The 17,823-nt window shown below is 43.6% G+C and overlaps 1 protein-coding gene across 1 annotated transcript in view; it reads right to left on the bottom strand.

The window, feature by feature from the left end:
- The window catches only part of NTPCR (nucleoside-triphosphatase, cancer-related), a 29,088-nt gene extending 15,826 nt beyond the window's left edge, over positions 1–13,262 (bottom strand). The window contains exons 1-3 of the mRNA XM_041748909.1: positions 13,109–13,262; positions 8,430–8,592; positions 7,833–7,929 (exon numbers count right to left, since the gene is read on the bottom strand). Of these exons, the coding sequence (XP_041604843.1) occupies positions 7,833–7,929; positions 8,430–8,592; positions 13,109–13,142 (294 nt within the window). The 5' untranslated portion in view covers positions 13,143–13,262. The remainder of the gene's footprint in view (positions 1–7,832; positions 7,930–8,429; positions 8,593–13,108) is intronic.
- Positions 13,263–17,823: the final 4,561 nt, after the last annotated feature.

Below are 17,823 nucleotides of genomic sequence, written 5' to 3'. Positions count from 1 at the left end.
TTATCAAAACAAGGTTCAACTATGTTGATTTTCCCTGGGTGTCCTGGTTCTAGCTTCCTATTCTTTTCATGGATCTTAATTAAAAATGACATGGGTAAGCCTAGAAAATAGGGCTTAGAGTAGATACCATTTGTTCTTAAAAAAAAAAATTATAATCTGTTAACTTTTGGTGTGAGTAGCAGATACATGGGGAGCCAAAAAAAAAGTTAAATCTCATACTGCAACAAATGCTAATGAAGCATTCAGTGTGGAGGTCAAAAAGACCATTATGAAAAAGGCCAACACTATCCTGCCAGCTCTGACGACTGAAAAACTGGAAATACAATCCAAATTACAGAAGCATCAGAAAATAGAAGAGACTTATAAATAACCTTAACAAAAAACAATTTTTCTTTTTTTTTTTTAAAGAGAGAAATGGAAAAACAATGAGATAGTAGGTTTTGGCTATGGAGCTATTATCTAAAAATTCAACATGCTTTTTATATCTAAATAATTACAATTTTGCATTGTTCCAATTCATGTAAGACCTTTTGTGATGGATAATTAAGTCTTGATTCTACAATTCACACCAGCTCTACCACTAACAGGCTGTGTGCCTTTGAGCAATTTACTCTCTAGTCTATTCCTCTGTTTCTCCATCTCTAAAAGAGGAACAGAGTGATAGTATCACTCTGAGGATTAAATGAGTTAGTGCCTGCTGCACATTTTGCACTGGTAACTGTTAACTACTTATACTACCACCATCACCACTAGTACCATTACTAACAATACTACTACAATGCAGAAAAATTAACAAAAAAGAATGGATAAGGCAACTTTTTAAACTATAATATGGTAATTAAAATAGTATGGTACCGATGTACCAGATAACCCTGAAACATTATACTTATACACACACATACTTCTTATTATAATTAATGAAGCATGGGAAATGAGTTATGGGAAATGAGAAATGGGTTAACAAATGGTTTTGGTAAACTGACCAAGTGTTTGGAAGAAAATCAATTGAGAGTCTCATTGTAGATTACATTCGAAATAGATCCAGATGGATTAAAAACATGTTAAAAGAAAAAAAAAAGATACCATAGAAGAAACTAATTCTCTGTTAACTTAGAATACAGACAGATTTTCTCAATGTTGAGAAGGAAGGAAGGAAGGAAGGAAGGAAGGAAGGAAAGAAGGAAGGAAGGAAGGAAGGAAAGAAGGAAGGAAGGAAGGAAAATAAACCATCATCAAAGTGACAAACTGAGAAAAATACAATCAATAAATATAAAAAGGTCATCTGCCTTGTAAAAAGATCTTTTTAAGCCAAAGGAAAAAAAAATGGGAAAAGGAATAAAAATAATTTAAAATAATTAGGTTAAAAATATTCAAACTAAAAAATATTTAGCCTCATTAGCAACTTAAAAACATGAATTAAAGCAAAGTGTATTTTCGTATGGAAATGGGCAAAAGTGCTGGAGAGGAACACAGAGGTGTCCACACATTGGCAGGGGGGTTCAGAGCCATCTCAGGAGCACCTCAGCAGCACAGCCTTTCACCTAATCCGTCCACCCTCTGGGCTGGAGAAAAGGCTGGTGTACAAGGGGGTTTACTACAAGGATACCTGCAACAGTGGTAATCATCTATCTGCCACTGAGGGAATAAGGCTTAAGTCAGAGGTGAAAACCCATGCCAGGAAACATTGTGTGATCATTACAATATCGCAGTTGTGAGGATTATCGTGTTGTATGGCTACTCCCAAGTTACTAAATTGTATTATCGGGAAGCCCAAGCCTATAAAACAACACACAGTATTTTCCCCCATTTTGGAATGACAGAATAAAGCTGAAAAGGGGGGGCACCTGGGTGGCTCAGTTGGTTAAGTGTCTGCCTTTAGCTCAGGTCATGAGCCCAGGCTCCTGGGATGGAGCCCCTGAGTCCCTGCAGTGGGCTCCCTGCACAGTGGAGAGTCTGCTTCTCCCTCTCACTCTGCCTCTCTCCCTAGCTCCTATTCAACACTCTCTCTCTCTCTCAAATAAATAAATAAAATCTTTAACTAAATAAAAAGTTAAAAAAGGAAAGAAACAAAATACAATAACAGCAATTAACCCAGGGATAAGATTATGAATTATTCCTATTTACTCCTTTATTTTTATTTCATAATTTTTACAAATTTGCTACTTTGTGTAGGGAGAGCATTAATATTCAGAAAAATAATAAAAATGCTGTCAAATGTGGAATGAAAAAAATGTCAACACCAGCCAAGCCTACAAAGGACTTTCTAAAAACCTTACTGAGTCTAGAATGCTTCCCAATCTTATTCTATTTTTCTTTACTATCCATGTGTGCCCAGGAGAGTCCCTACATCTCCATTCCAGCCTGAGGACGTGAAACATGAGACCCACAAGCCCCATGAGCCCTAAGGCTGGCTGGGGCCTAGCTCCCCTGAACCTTCCATAGCCATGCCCTGCTCTGACCTCCCTGGGGGCATAGCAGGGACACCCCTGCTGACCCCAAGGATTATCTCCCTATTTTACATGAGACATAACTTAAAATATTTTTCATGCACAGTGAGATTTCCTACACATAGGAGGCACTTATAGATATTTCTTAACTTAGAGTTAGGAAGTGTTTTCAGATGTTCTGGGCACTACAAACTAACAGACTATCTGTACCAAGGCTTTCACCGCCCTAGATGTGCTTGCTGCAGCTTTCATTGTACTTGTCAGTAGTAACTGTCTCTTTACATTCCCCTATTTTTGCTGCAAAGCTACTTTAATTTTTTCCTTCCTAAAGGTAAAACACCAATTCCTTTTCCTTTCTTCATCCCACTAAAATATATGAAAGGGGAGGAAAACATGTACTTCTGAAAAAAAAAAAAAAATCTGTGACCTTGACTGGGTAGGTCTGCAGTCCCACTAAAATATATGAAAGGGGAGGAAAACCTGTACTTCTGAAAAAAAAAAAAAAAAAATCTGTGACCTTGACTGGGTAGGTCTGCAGTCCCACTAAAATATATGAAAGGGGAGGAAAACCTGTACTTCTGAAAAAAAAAAAAAAAAAATCTGTGACCTTGACTGGGTAGGTCTGCAGTCTGGGAACTTTTCCTAGAATACGGATGTCTGGGTTTGGTAACCAAAGTATGAAAAATTGGGGAGAAGTCTGCTTTCCTTTATTATTTAATTAAGAAAGATTCAAGCTCTTATTCTAGTCAGCATATGATTTCTTGTATCATCTTGCAGACAGACATCAGGCATGTATGTGCACACTGCCCTCCCAAGATTCAGTCTGTTCTAAGCCAGGTAAATAAAAATCAATTCTTTGTATTGATCCAGGGCCCAAAGCCAGAATCTCCACCTGGAATTTCATTTGAAGTACTTCACTTGCCCTCTGAACATTAAGTAGAGAGGTATGCGTTTGATGGGAAAAGAGCCAGGGAGAAAAATGTCATGTTCTCTTAGTGCTCCCACCAATACAACGGCCACAACAGACCCAGCACTGGGACCCAGGAGGTGAGAGGAGCAAGATGGGCTCTGGGGAGTGGTGGCCCCCTACCAGAACAGGGACCCTGCCAGGATGGAGTGCAAGCCCCTGCCAGCCCTCAGAAGTTAGCAACTAACTGCCCTCTGCAGGCTATGGTTAAAATGTTCAGCAGCTTTGAGTAATTACCAAAGCCCTCGACATGGCACATTTTTGCTCAGCCCCAAATGTCAAAAAACAGCAGAAAGGCAAAGATAAGAGTGTGCCAATCAAAGAAAAGGGCCAGGGCCAAGCGTCAAAGACCCTGCCATGTGCGGGAAACATGTCTGAGCTAGTATGGCTGGGGAATGGTGACAGGAGGCCAGAGGTGAGTGGGCCAGGCTGCACAGGGCTCACCAGGCCGTGAGAGACACCCTGGACTTGCCGGCTGGTATGTCCCACACCTCCAGAAGATTCAGACCTGCCTGGGGAGACAGGTCAACACTGTTCAATTTCTACAAAAATAAATCAAAGCAGTAAAGTCTATCACAGATTAAATGAAACTCCACTTACTTAACACAGTCCATGAGGCCCTGATCACATGGCCTCACCCACCTTACCTTCTTCCTTACCTGCTCCTGCCTCAGGACAGTGGGGCCGCAGCTTATCTGTTCCCCTCAACTACTATGTTGTCCACAGAACCCCCCTCAACACACATATCCAGTATTTTCTCTCTGAAGGGACGATGCTTTCTCGTCTTCCCATTTCAGTTACGTGTCACCTCCTCAGAGCTCTTTCCTGGCCACCGGATCTAAGCTCCTGGCACCTCTCACAGCACCTAACTGGTCTCCTACACAGTGTTTAGGTCAATCATACACTTACTTCTTTAATGTCTACATCTCTCCCTCGAAAATAAGTCTGTTTTGTTCATGACTATATGTCTAAGATTTGATAAATATTTGATGAATGAACACAAAAAAACAAGTTAATATATAATCCAAAGGCAAAAGTTGCAATGTTCTTTGAAAAGAACGACTAACTTGACAAACCTTTTCCTCTTTTCCTTTTCCTGGCCAGAAAAAGGGGAGAAAGAACTTAACTAAAATAAGACATGAAAGAAGGGAAAACACTACTGACCTTACACAATAAAAGGGATCATAGTGGAATATATGAACAATAATATACTAACAGATGAGATATATGAAACAGACAAATTACTAAAAGATTACTACAATTGACTCAACCAGAAATGAAAAATTAGCAGACCTATACAAGTAAAGAGATTGAATTCACAATTACAATGCTTCTTGCTTCCCATGAAGAAAATTCCAGGCCACAGGGCTTCACTGGTAAATCAAACATTCAAAGAAAAAATGTAATACCAATAAGTCACAAACTCTTCCAAAAACCAAAAGAGGAAGGGACACTTCCCAACTTATTCTGAGACCAATATTTACCCTGATACCAAAATCAGACAAAGACAGCACAAGAAAGCTACAGATCATATCCCTTAGAGATATAGATAACTGTAATCTTCAACAAAATACTTGCAAATATATAAAAATCCAGCAATACATAAAAGGATTTGCATATAATCTTTTTGAATCCATCAATGTATAAAAATAATTATATACCCTGACCAAGAGGGATTTATTCCAAGAACCAAGGTTGGTTTAACATCCAAAAATCAATTAATGTAATACAAATACATTAATATGATGAAAGATAAAAATCACATAATCACTTCTATAGAAGCACAAATATAAGAAAAACAGATAAACTGGACTTCTCAAAAACAATCATGCTTCAAAGGACACCATGAAGAAAGTAAAGGCACCTACAGAATGGAAGAATATACTTGCAAATCATGTATCTGATACCAGACTGGTATCCAGATATCATGAAGAAATCTCACAACTCAGTAATAAAAAGGCAACTAAGCCAATTTAAAAATGAGCAAAGCAAATGAATAAATATTTCTCCAAAGAAGATACACAGATGGCCAAGAAAGACATGAAAAGATGCTCAACATCACTAGTCATCAGGGAAATGCAAATCGAAGTTATGTGATAGATAATGCATCACATCTGCTAGAATGATGAAATTAAAAGAGACCATAATTGGTGCTGGCAAAGATGTGAAGAAACTGGAATTTTCATCTACTGCTGGTGGAAATGTGCAGCTAGTCTGTAAAAACAGTCTGGGTATTCTCACAAAGATTTATATAGACTTACCATATGACCTAGCATGTCTACTCCTAGGTGTATACCCAAGAGAACTGAAAATATATGTCTACCCAAAAATTTGCACACAAATGTTCAGAGCAGCATTATTCACAATAACCAAAAACTAGAAGCAATCCAAATGTCCATCAACTGATGAGATCAACAAAATGTGGTATATCCATTCAATGGAATATTACTCAACAATAAAAAAGAATTATATGTGCTAAAGTGTAAATAAACGTTGAAAACATTACGCTAAGTGAAATAAGCTAGTTACTAAAGACACCATTGTATATGATTTCCTTTTTAGGAAATGCCCAGACTGGACAAATTGACAGGCAAAGAAGGTAGGGTAGCAGTTGCCAGGAGCTGGGAGGGACAGAGGAAGGAAGAATGAGTGCTTGATGGGTATGGGGTTTCCTTTTTGAAATGATGGAGAGGTTCTAAAATTAGATAGTGATGTTTGGTTGCACAATCCTTTGAATATACTAGAAAAAGCTGAATTGTGTATTTTCAATGGGTGAAGCATACGGTATGTGAATTATATCTCAATAAACTATTAAAAAAAAAAAGGTATTACATTGATACACAGTATATCAGATGGTCCCTGACTTAAATGATTTAACTCATGACTTTATAGTGGTGAGAAAACAAAAAGATTCGGTAGAAACCATAGGTCAGATTTTCAATTCTGACCTTTTCCTGGGGGTAGCAGCAGCATGCAGTATGATGCTCTCTTATGATGTTGGGCAGGAGCAGGAGTCCAAGCTCCCAGGCAGCCAAGTGATCATGAAGGTTGTAAACAACCAATATACTGACAACCATTCTGCACCCACACAGACATTATATATCTCCCTTTCAGTACAGTACTCAATATATTGCATGAGATCTTCAACACTTTATTATAAAATAGGCTTTGAAACTGTGGAAGGAGCCTCGATGTCCATCGAAAGATGAATGGATAAAGAAGATGTGGTTTATTTATACAATAGAATATTACTCAGCCATTAGAAACAACAAATACCCACCATTTGCTTCAACATGGATAGAACTGGAGGGTATTATGCTGAGTGAAATAAGTCAATCAGAGTAGGACAAACATATGGTCTCATTCATTTGGGAAATATAAAAAATAGTGAAAGGGAATAAAGGGCAATGGAGAGAAAATGAATGGGAAATATCAGTGAGGATGACAGAACATGAGAGACTCCTAACTCTGGGAAACAAACAAGGGATGATGGAAAGGGAGGTGGGTGGGGGGTGGGGTGACTGGGTGACAGGCACTGAGGGGGGCACTTGATGGGATGAGCACCGGGTGTTATGCTATATGTTGGCAAACTGAACTCCAATTAAAAAAATATGTAAAAATAAAATAAAATAAAATAAAATAGGCTTTGTGCCATATGATCTCACCCAACCATAGGTTAATGTTCAGTGTTCTGAGCATGTTGAAGGTCAGCTGGGCTGAGCTATAACAGTTTGTTGGTTAGATGTATTACATGTGTTATCCACTTACTATGTATTTTTTAAGATTTTTTATTTATTCATGAGAGACACAGGGAGAGAAAGAGAGAGGCAGAGACACAGGCAGAGGGAGAAGCAGGCTCCATGCAGGGAGCTGGACATGGGACCCGATCCCGGGTCTCCAGGATCACGTCCTGGGCCAAAGGCAGCACTAAACTGCTGAGCCACCTAGGCCGCCCTTCCACTTACCATATTTTTAGGTTATGATGGGTTTATCAGGAGGTAATCCCATAAGCTGAGGAAGATCTGTAATATGTTAGGTGCCTACCATTATATTTATATAATGGCATTTCCCCTTCCTAAATGTTTATTTGTTGTGCTGTGAAAACATGGTGAAGATATAAGTAAGAGGAAGGTCTTGGTAGCTGGGCATCAGAGCCCTCCCAGTATAAAATATTTCCATGTGCTGAATATGTGTGACAAAGAATTTACGTGTAGTTCAGAGTGACATCAAATTATGGTGCATTAAAAAAAAATTATGGTGCATATATCCTTTTCAAGGCTCAGTCACTTGAAAACTTTTCAGTTGTAAAATGCAAAACTGGCCACTCTTTGAAGCAAAACCACTCTGTTCCCAGGGTCAGTAATTCCCACAATATGCTAAGAAGAAATGGGCTCAAGAGGCAGAAATCACATACTTACATTCCTCAAGACTGGAAGTGCCAAGAGCTCAAAGGAAGTCAGATCCACCACATACTGTCCGACTCGGCATTCACGTTTTCCAGGCGGAGGCTCTGACCTGAATGAAAAGACAGTGCGTTCTTTGTTGAAAGACCCCTGTATTGATTTCTGGTTTGCAGCTACTCCAGGGAGGGTCTGGCCTTCCACATATGCTAAATCACCCTTAAAAATCACCTACACAAAAAGTGGTGGTATGCAAAGCTAACCTACTTTCATGTTTTTTCCTGAAAACAAGAGTGAAATCCACCACCACCACCACCAGCCCTGGCAGTTACTTTGGGAGCCAATCCCAAAGCTGCGGAGAGGCAGCGTAACAACAGAAAAGTAGCATAAGAAACAGGATCACAGATTACAAGATGCTAAAAACCTATTACTTGTTGAGGTAAGTTTTAAGTGAAATATGATAATTTTATACTTTGTTTTTCTTAAGATGGTTTCAATCTCTTTTTTCTCTGAGAAGTCCATAAAGGCCCAAGATTCTTTCAAGATAGAAGAGATCATGTGGCTAAATCCTGTGCCCAAGGAGAATAAAATACCATAGAAATGAAATATCAGTACCCAATTCTAGACAAAACTCCCCGCATGCCGGATAATGTGACAACATCGAATCCTATTCTTCTCCCTCCCTGTCTGACTTCTTCGGTGTAAAATCCATCGACAGGCACACCAGAGGATTTTAAAACCTCACTGGCTTTCTGGATCAATGTTGTTTTTCCAACTCCTAAAGAAAAACAAAAACAACACAGAAGCTCATTAGGAACCAGTCCCTTGCTAGGACACACAGCACTCACTGCCTCTGAGATTAATTACTGCAGGAAAAGAAATGGGCTGCAAGCGGATTTTATGAATATTAAGTTCACTTCGATTTTTATTGCTCCAGGTGTTAAGACTTTGTAATTCCAAGCATAATAAAAATAGGAATGGGATCTTAAAGTTTAATTTTGAAATTCTAAAACACTTTGTCACATACACACATACGCAATCCCAGAACCACCTGAGGGGCTCTGTGGCAACAGTCTGCATCCTCTGAGATGAGCTTCTAGAACCAGGGTTACTCTCCTCGTGGGTGGCCACACCCTTTCAACAGGTCATGCGTGGGTCACAGACTGGGCACCTTAAAACTAGGATTTCAACCTTCCGAGCACTCTGGACCTACATTTATCCGTGAGAGAATCCCATCACTCCTCGATGGACTTACAATGCTAGGTCTCCCCAGAACAGCCCCTTAAATACCACTAACACCACTGGAAACGGTAGTTTTTAAACTTTCTCCCAAGAGCAATACTGTCCGGTTGACAACCCCTTCTGTGGCCTCCTCCAGTGTCCTGAAGCATTCCTCTGGCTTGCCCCACACTCTCTCCCAAATTACAACTCAAGCGCCTCCATCCACCCCCTCGTCCACCCAGCCTATTAACTCCCCTGATGGACTCTGATGTGTTTACAAGCACCAATAGGTGCACACTAGTCACCAGCCCTGTGGAGCTAGGCACTGTCCTAGCACGCTCCACAAGCATTTCCTTGGTTAAATTCTCACAACTCCCCCTCTTGGGCGGTTACCATTCTCGTTCCCTCGTTCCTGTTTTACAGATGAGGCCCAGAGAGGTCAGGTAACGTATCCAAGTTTATACAACTAGTAAGGACCATACATTTTAACATGGCCCTTTGTGTGTCACCATGACTTTGTTTACAAGTCTTGTTCCATACAGACTGAAGTCAATGGCATCATGATGACCCAAAAACTGAAAAAAGGGAAGCCTCCAGCAAGTCTACTAGAGACTACTGTGAGATACCACAAGGCCGTAAATCATATTATGTCTTCAGCTGCTGACACAGAGTCATCAGGGTTCCCCAAGAATCCTTTTAAGCTTCCTTGAGATAAACCATGATCTGTTCTCCAAACGTCACATCAAGAGACAATGGCAGCTGGCCTCCTGGGACATGAACAGCAACCCAGCCACATGCTCACTGTGGCTAGAAAAGAATCATGTAGGGTTTCCATCCCAGCTCTGTCCCCCAGTAACTGCTGCTTTAAGAAAGACACTGAGGGGGGTGCCTGGGTGGCTCAGTTGGTTAAGCATCTGCTCAGATTATGCTCCCAGGGTCCTGGGATGGAGCCTCAAATGGGGCTCTCTGCTCAGTGGAAAGTCTGCTTCTCCCTCTATCTCTGCCCCTCCTCCTACTTGTGCCCTCTCTCTTGCTCACTCACTCTCAAAAAAAATAAAATCTTAAAAAAAAACAAAAGTCACTGAAGAACCTGTTTAAGGTAGGTCAGTGGCCCTGGTAGGTATGTAGGTTGGTACTTTTCTGAAAGGCATCTTCCATGTGCCCTCCACAGCACGCAGCATTCCTATCGCTATGAATTCACCTTTAGCAAGAATCTGACCACAGCACAAAGATAAAATGAAGCAGGTTGTGTGTGTCAGTATTCATTATAACAGCAAAATATAGAAAGCAACCTACATGTTGATCAGTAAGGGAGTGATAAATTATGGTACTATGTATATAATGACATATAAACATGCAGGAATGCCACGCTGCCATTAAAGAGAATACTGTTTATCTAGATTAGCCCAGAAAACAAACCACAATATATGGATATACAGAGAAAAAGCAGGTTATAGTCACAGTAGGAATGTACAGTATTATTCCATTAAGCTTTTAAAAAAAAAGTGAAGTTGGGCAGCCCAGGTGGCTCAGCGGTTTAGCGCTGCCTTTGACCCCGGGGGTGTGATCCTGGAGACCTGGGATCAAGTCCCACATCGGGCTCCCTGCATGGAGCCTGCTTCTCCTTCTTTCTGCCTGTGTCTCTGTCTCTGCCTCTCTCTCTCTCTCTCTCTCTCTGTCTCTTATGAATAAATAAGTAAAGTTTTTTTAAAAAGTGAAGTCTATGTATCTATAAAAGATGTTGCGAGGGAATTGGGAGGGTTCACAGCACTTATTTCTGTATGCTGCAAATCCTTGTGATTGCCATTTTCTTCTTTAATATTTTAAATTTTTTGGTCTTATTCTATCTCATTCTAAATGTAAAACAAAAAGTTACTACATTTTGAAGATAACACAGAGCAGCTGTAATAAAAGGGAATGCTGTGCATCCTACATGTTGGATAGAGCACCAGGAAGCAAGAGGAGGCACTGGCTAAGCCCTTTCCTCATCAGCTATAGAAATCTTGTTTCAATTACTTTTTCATACCCATCAATTAAGCTGCTACCCTAGTGCTGTCTACACTAAGAGGTAACACCAATGCTGAAGGAGACCCCAAAATGACAGCTCCACACCACGCACAGGCAAGAAGAGCAGGTCAGAGAGCTCCAGAATCTGTTTGGTTCTAGTTCTCGCATAAAGCTGACCCTGAGATAAAGACTGAAGTGCAGGTGGTTTAACTTGGAAATCGACCCCCAAGACCTCAAGGGAAGTAACTGCATTATCAAGCAAGTCACATTTGTGGGCAGCTAATCCCACTGGGGAATCCTAGGAGACAGTTTTAGACAGTGACTCCATTCTCCTGTCTGAGGGGTAAGGAAGTAAGGGAGTTTACCCACTAACTTCCATCTATCACGGGTTCCAGACTGCTCCTGGGGGGCAGGAATCCCTGGCCCTCTCAGGCCTGCCCTGTGCACAGCTATAGTAGAATCTAGTGACCAGAGAAAGCCCTCCAAGATCAGTCACAGCTGGAAGCTGGGAAAAATGCTAAGTGCCAAGGACACCCTGGTGGGGCACTGACAGGTCACTCAAAGTGACCTCTCTGAGAAGATGTATTACCTGATGACCTGAGTATGTAGATTAGATTTAGACAGCAGGCAGAGTTTGAGATGGAATCGATGATATAAACTATTAAAAAAAACACCAGACTCTAACTCCAAAGGGGGAAAATAAAAGTCGTACATAAACGGAAAGCTACAGATCACTGGCTACATGGCTCTTCTGTGATTAGCAGCTAATACATGTATTGGGCTAATCAAATTACACTGTAAGTGTACCAGGAAGATGGACAGAAAGAGGGTGACTGGGCTTGAACACAGGCTCAGCAGAGCTATATCAGAAAATTATTTGAGTCTTTCAACTGTGTGTGCATAAACCTTTTATAAAAAAGGGACAAGAAGAAGAACCAGTGGTGACCTGGCCAACCTCAGGCCCAGCCACCCCCAGGACCCAGGCAGGAGCGAGGAGAGGAACAGATCACTTCTGTCATGAAACACAGTAGGCGGTGCGGGGACCGCCTGCTGAGCAAATGGCATTCCCAGTTTCCGATAAAGGACTGACAAATCAACTTCCAGAGGACAGTCTTTTGCAGGACTACGGAGTACTCTGGGTGTTAGAAATTCCTCCAACCACACTCTTCAGAGCTTCCCCACTGCCTGGTAAAAAAATAAGATTCCAAAGTTTACAATATTAAGTGTGGCCTTTGCTACTTAAAACACAACCGTTAAAATAAAGTGAAAGACGATTCTAGGTTCCCAACGACAATCTCTGACATCTGAACTCTCAGCTAACTTCAACACTGGGCCCACGGTGCTGCGAAGGAGCTGACGAAACAGACCCCGGCCTCCACGCCAGGCCCATCTTTCTGCCTTACCGCCTGAGGCTGGCCCGCCCGGGTCACACCTCACCAGGTGCAGGGCCTCTGCTCCCTCTTCCATGTGCCCTCCACACCACCATGTGCCCATGGCACCACCGCACTGTCGCACCTATGCACAACCGCACAGGGTTACGGGCAAGCCCAGTGACCGCAACGGAGGGGCCGGTCCGCCCCCGCGGCCTCACCCCTGCAAGGGCCGGGAAGGAGCGGGGTGTTCCGTCCTGCGTTCCTCTATCCTCCAGGCGAAAGTCCGCGCCCCTCCCGGGAGGATGCGGCCCCCGGGCCGTCGGCAGAAGAACCAGAGCCAGAACCAGAACCAGAACCAGGCGTCCCGGAGCTGCTGTCTCACGGGTTCACAGCCCGGAGTGCGGCGGCGGCCGGCGGACCCCGCCCTTTAACACCGTCGTGGAGATGCCCGAATTCTACCAAAACGTTCTTTTCCTTACCAGCGTCGGCCTCGGGTCTAATGGCATCTTTCGTACTTAAAATCGCGCTTTCTGGGTCCGTAGTTTAAGCTGGGAGCTTTAGGGCCCGCCGCCCCTCCCCAGGAGCACGGACGCCCCCTCCCCCGCCCCCGCCCCGGCCGACCCCCGCCCCGGCCGACCCCCGCCCCGGCCGACCCCCGCGGCCTCCCGGAAGCCGACACCTGGGCCAGGTTACCTGGGGGCCCCGTCAGGAACACGTGGCGGGCCATGCCCCTGGGCCCGGGTGGGGGCCCCCGCCGGGGTCGCGGGCTGGGTCACGGGCTGGGTCACATCCGGGTTCCGCCCCGCAGCGGGCCCCAGGCCCCGCCTCCGCCGGCCGCGCATGCGCCTCAGGGCTCCGCCTCGGTCCGTGCCGGGCCCTCCGCGGCGGCCTCGCTCGCGCATGCGCCCTTGGTTGCTGGTGTCTGCTCAGCGAGGTCCGCCCCTACGGGGTCGGTGGGGAGCGTGGGCGTCCGGGCTTCTCCGGGTCCTGGTGCTCAGACCTCGAAGCGAGGCCGGTGCAGGGTGTCTCCGAGGAGACGTGCCCTGGAATGTCTCTTCCTAAACAGGTGCGGGGGCAGATGGGCGCGGCCCTTGACCCAACGCCCGGACCGAGGGCTGCGGGCTGCGGGCTGCGGGGACAGCGCTTCTGGAAGTTAGGTCTTGGGAGCCTCCCTGCAAAGGGGGGAGGCTTTCACCGATCCCAGCTCTGCCCGGTGCTGTCAGCCTTGGCTGCGAGCAGAATTACCAGTTAAAGGAGCTTGGTGCCTGGGCGCCACCTCCCTCCGAGCGCGAGTGTTTGCTCTCCTGTGCGTCCTGAGCATCTGCACCGGCAGCTTCTAAAGTGCGCTGTGGCTGAGAACCACTAGTCTAGGCGGACTTTGCGCACATGGAGGTCAGAAACTGGCCTTTCTTACCTCTACACCCTAAATGGAAACCGAGGCAAGATTCAGGTGGAGGATCTCAAATGTACAAAGAATTAAGTGGCTTTCCCCCAACTCACTTACCCACCTGAAGTGTTTCAGCCAGCGAAATGAAGTGGCAATGGCCTTGGGCCAAAGTTACCCGTAAACTCAGTCTGACAAGTGTACGGTTTGACTTGTGATCAATCATTCTCCATCCTGGCTGAGAAAGCAATTTCACTGAGTGCTCAACTTAATTGGTTTGTGCCCACACAGGACCTCCAGGGCTCCCCTTAGCCTGCTCTATACATCAGTCAGACGGCCTCAGAGTTTTAGCTATTTAAAAAGTAATCATCTAAAAAATAAGATTTGTACGGTGTAGTTGTTACCATCATTTTGGCAACATTTATAAAGCTGCATCGCCGGTAATGTAGGGCTTTCCACCTACATTTATCTTTAACCTCATGCAAATTGGAATCAAGAACAGCTGATGCAGCCTAGTAAACCCATAGAAGTTTCCAAAAGAAAGGAAATAAGTACACCGTCATAAATGCACTCTTATTTGTATCAATAACATTTAAACATTAAATGCTAATTATGTAAAAACTCCCATCAATAAAACCCCATTTATAATTTGCAAGGATCGCTAGAAGTTGGATTCTTGTCTTTTGACGTTATACCTGGCATTCTGGTAGCTACTAATGGGCATTAGTTTAGGTAACTCAAGGAACATACAGATTCCAGATGTAGAGAATAGCTGTCTCAGAGAGCAAAAAGAAAATTCTGTAATTGGATGTCAGTTTTCTACCCCATAAAAATGATTTATTTTGGGGTGATTACATGGTGTCTTAACTTCCTGATAATTCATTGACCTGAGTCTTTGGATGTGTACAGTTTCTTCTATGTGTTATACATCAATAACAGATGAAATATTTTATATTAGAGAATAATTAGGAACACATTTTAGAATAAATAGGTTATTATAGTATTGTGATGAGTCTAACTTTTGCTTAAAATTGAACCATGGTAGAATTACTTAAGGAACAAGTGATTTCAATTCTTCCTGTAGCACCTGGGTGTGGTCTCCCTTTTGGTAAGATGTGATATAGTGCTTTATTAATGCAGTTGTATGTACATGTTTAGATTTCCTATGATTTCAGAATCCTAAAAGTTCTAAGAAAAACACAGTTTTTGTTTTGTTTTGTTTTTATATCTCTGCTTTGCCAGGACTGTGTTAGTTTTAAAACTGTCTTTGGAACCCCTTCTATCCTGGGCAAAACAGGATGGCTGGTCATTCTACAGTTAAAGGATGGAGCAGAAGGGCACCTGGGTGGCTCAGTGGTTGAGTGTCTGCCTTTGGCTCAGGTCATGATCCCGGGATCCTGGGATGGTCCCTCATTGGGCTCCCTGCAGGGAACCTGCTTCTCGCCCTGCCTTTGTCTCTGCCTCACTCCATCTCTCATGAATAAATAAATAAAATCTTAAAAAAAAAAAAAAAAAAAGATGGAAGAGCACTTAAGAAGCAAAACAAAGGGCTTTCTCCAAGTAAATGATATAGGTTGAATGTAAATGAATTCATATGTTGAAAACTAATGTCTAAAGTGAGGGTGTTAGGAGGTGGGGCCTTTGGGAAATGATTAGATCATGAAGGTGCTCATGAATGGAATGAGTGCCTCTCTAAAAGGCCCCAGAGAGATCCTTAGTCCCTTCCACCATGTGAGGACACAAGAGAAGTCTACCACCCAGAGGAAGGCCCCCATCCCATCATGGCACTCTAATCTCAGACTTTCAGCCTCCAGAAGTGTGAGAAATATCTGTTATTTATAAGTCATCCAGTCTATGTTTTGATATAGCTGCGAGAACAGATAAGGCAGTGTGCAAGCTGTTTTCTTCTTTAATCATTCAGTTGTTCTGGATATAGGATCTTATTCCTGAAGAAGTCATCTTGTCAGTACATAACTACAGAGCCTATTTAACACAATCTGTGTGTGAAGCCTGATCCGTTGGTCCTCCTGGCCTCCTCACCATAGAGAAGCAAGGATGGCTTACACCCTCAATACCACCTCTTCCTGTCCAGCATGCCTGGATGCTCCCACCACATCAAGGCATCACAACATCACACACACACACACACACACACTCACTAACATCCACTGGTATCTCCCTGGCCTGGATACGGAACAAGAGTTCTGAAATGTAGTTTGTGATACATCCTGAGTACAAGAAAACTGAGACCAGAACAAAGATTACAGCTACCGAGAATGTGAAAAGAGGAAAATGAGAAAATCAAAAGTGATCACCATGTTTTGCCCCCAGCATTTATTTCCCCATGTAGAAATAATGCCTATGTTTCCTTTTAGGGTCATCCCTTCCCCAGGCCCAGACCCTGTGGTTAAAGAGTGGATTTCCTTCTCCACCCTTTCTCATGGGGGGGGGGGGGGGCAGGGAGGAAAAGGGGGATGCATATGACCCGGGCCTGGCCAATGAGAGCATTCCATCTTTCTGGCTCAGTGATTGGTTCCAGGAAGCAAATGATCCAAAAGAGTTCAGAGCACATAAACTCAAGATTTTATTTGACCTCTTCCTCTTGGTTTTAACCATGTCATTCCCTGCACCTCAGGAGTGAAGACAGCCATCAGCCAATGTGACTGAAGCAGAAAGTCAAGGGGAGTCCCCTCTCAACCTGCAAGACAGGCTCAAATGTCACTGCCCTGGGAAGGCTATTCTGATTCCCCGACCCCTCACCAGTGCTCCCTCAGCACCCCATCTGGTGACACCACAAGAATCTGTTTATATAATTCCTCTACTCTTGCCACCCAATTATGAAGCCCTCAAAAGGCAAGACCCTGAGGGATCGTTTCTTATCCATCTGTTTATCCACAGCATGCCACGTAGTACTTACAGCACATTCATGCACCCTCTGCATGCCAGGAAGTATTCTAGGTGCTGGGGGACACAGCAGTAAAGAAAACGGAGTCTCCCCTCATATAGGTCATATTCTAGTTTGGAGAGACAAACAAATAGATGAGAAAGTATGTAGATAGAATGAAACATAGTGGTAAGGCCATGGGAAAAAGAAAACCAAAAGAATGGGGAATGCAAAGGGTGTGTATGCATTTTACAGAGGGTGCTCGAGGTGTTTACATTTTTCAAGACAATATAATGGTATTGTGTTTCATTATCGCGGAGAAGATACTGCCTGAGCAGAGCTCTGAAGGAAGTGAGCCTTGTAGAAGTCTGAGGGGTGGCAATTTAGAAAGACAGATTGGTGTGTGCAAAGGTCCTGAGGTAGAAGTACTTGGCTGAAGGAGGAACAGCAGCAAGCCACCGTGGCTGGAGAAGATTGGGAGAGAGAGCTGGATCAGAGATGAGGTCAGAGTGGAAGCAGGGGCCCAGATTCGTCAGGCTTTATAGGCCATGGTAAAGACTCTGGCTTTTACTATAGCTGCGTGGGAAAGCCATTGGAAGGTCTTGAACAGAGGAGTAACATTATATAAGTTATTTTTAGGAAAAGATCCTTAGGCATCTATGTGGAAAATAGACTGCAGATGGGCAGGGTGGAAGCAGGAGGACTGTCAGAAGGCTACTGTAATAATCCAGATGAGAGATGATCATGCATTCACTGACACCTAAAATAGGTGCTTGGTAAGTGTTTTCGTGAGCAAATGAGTGAGTAAGTGAATGCTATCCCTGAAAACAGCACCATCCTGACAGGGAAGAGGTAGAGCAATGGCAGAGGGGTGGGAGAGTCACACAGGCTTTCCTGGCCTTACAGAATTGGTGTAATTTAGGTAACATTAAACAGTCATACTCAGGTAGTGAAGTAGCAGTAGTGAGACTTTGCTTGACCAACAAATCGGGCAGGGCACTCACCTACAATAATTCCCTTTCTAATACAGACAATGGAGTTGATTAGTGTGACATCCTAAATACTGGAACAGCAGAGCCCCAGCCATAGCCCTGTGGTGCCCCATCAGGGTCACACACACTGTCCCATCCATCTCTCTTC

This window comes from Vulpes lagopus, chromosome 3 (assembly GCF_018345385.1).
Source record: "Vulpes lagopus strain Blue_001 chromosome 3, ASM1834538v1, whole genome shotgun sequence".
Classification (NCBI taxonomy): domain Eukaryota; kingdom Metazoa; phylum Chordata; class Mammalia; order Carnivora; family Canidae; genus Vulpes; species Vulpes lagopus.
This window is presented reverse-complemented; position numbering and strand designations above follow the sequence as displayed.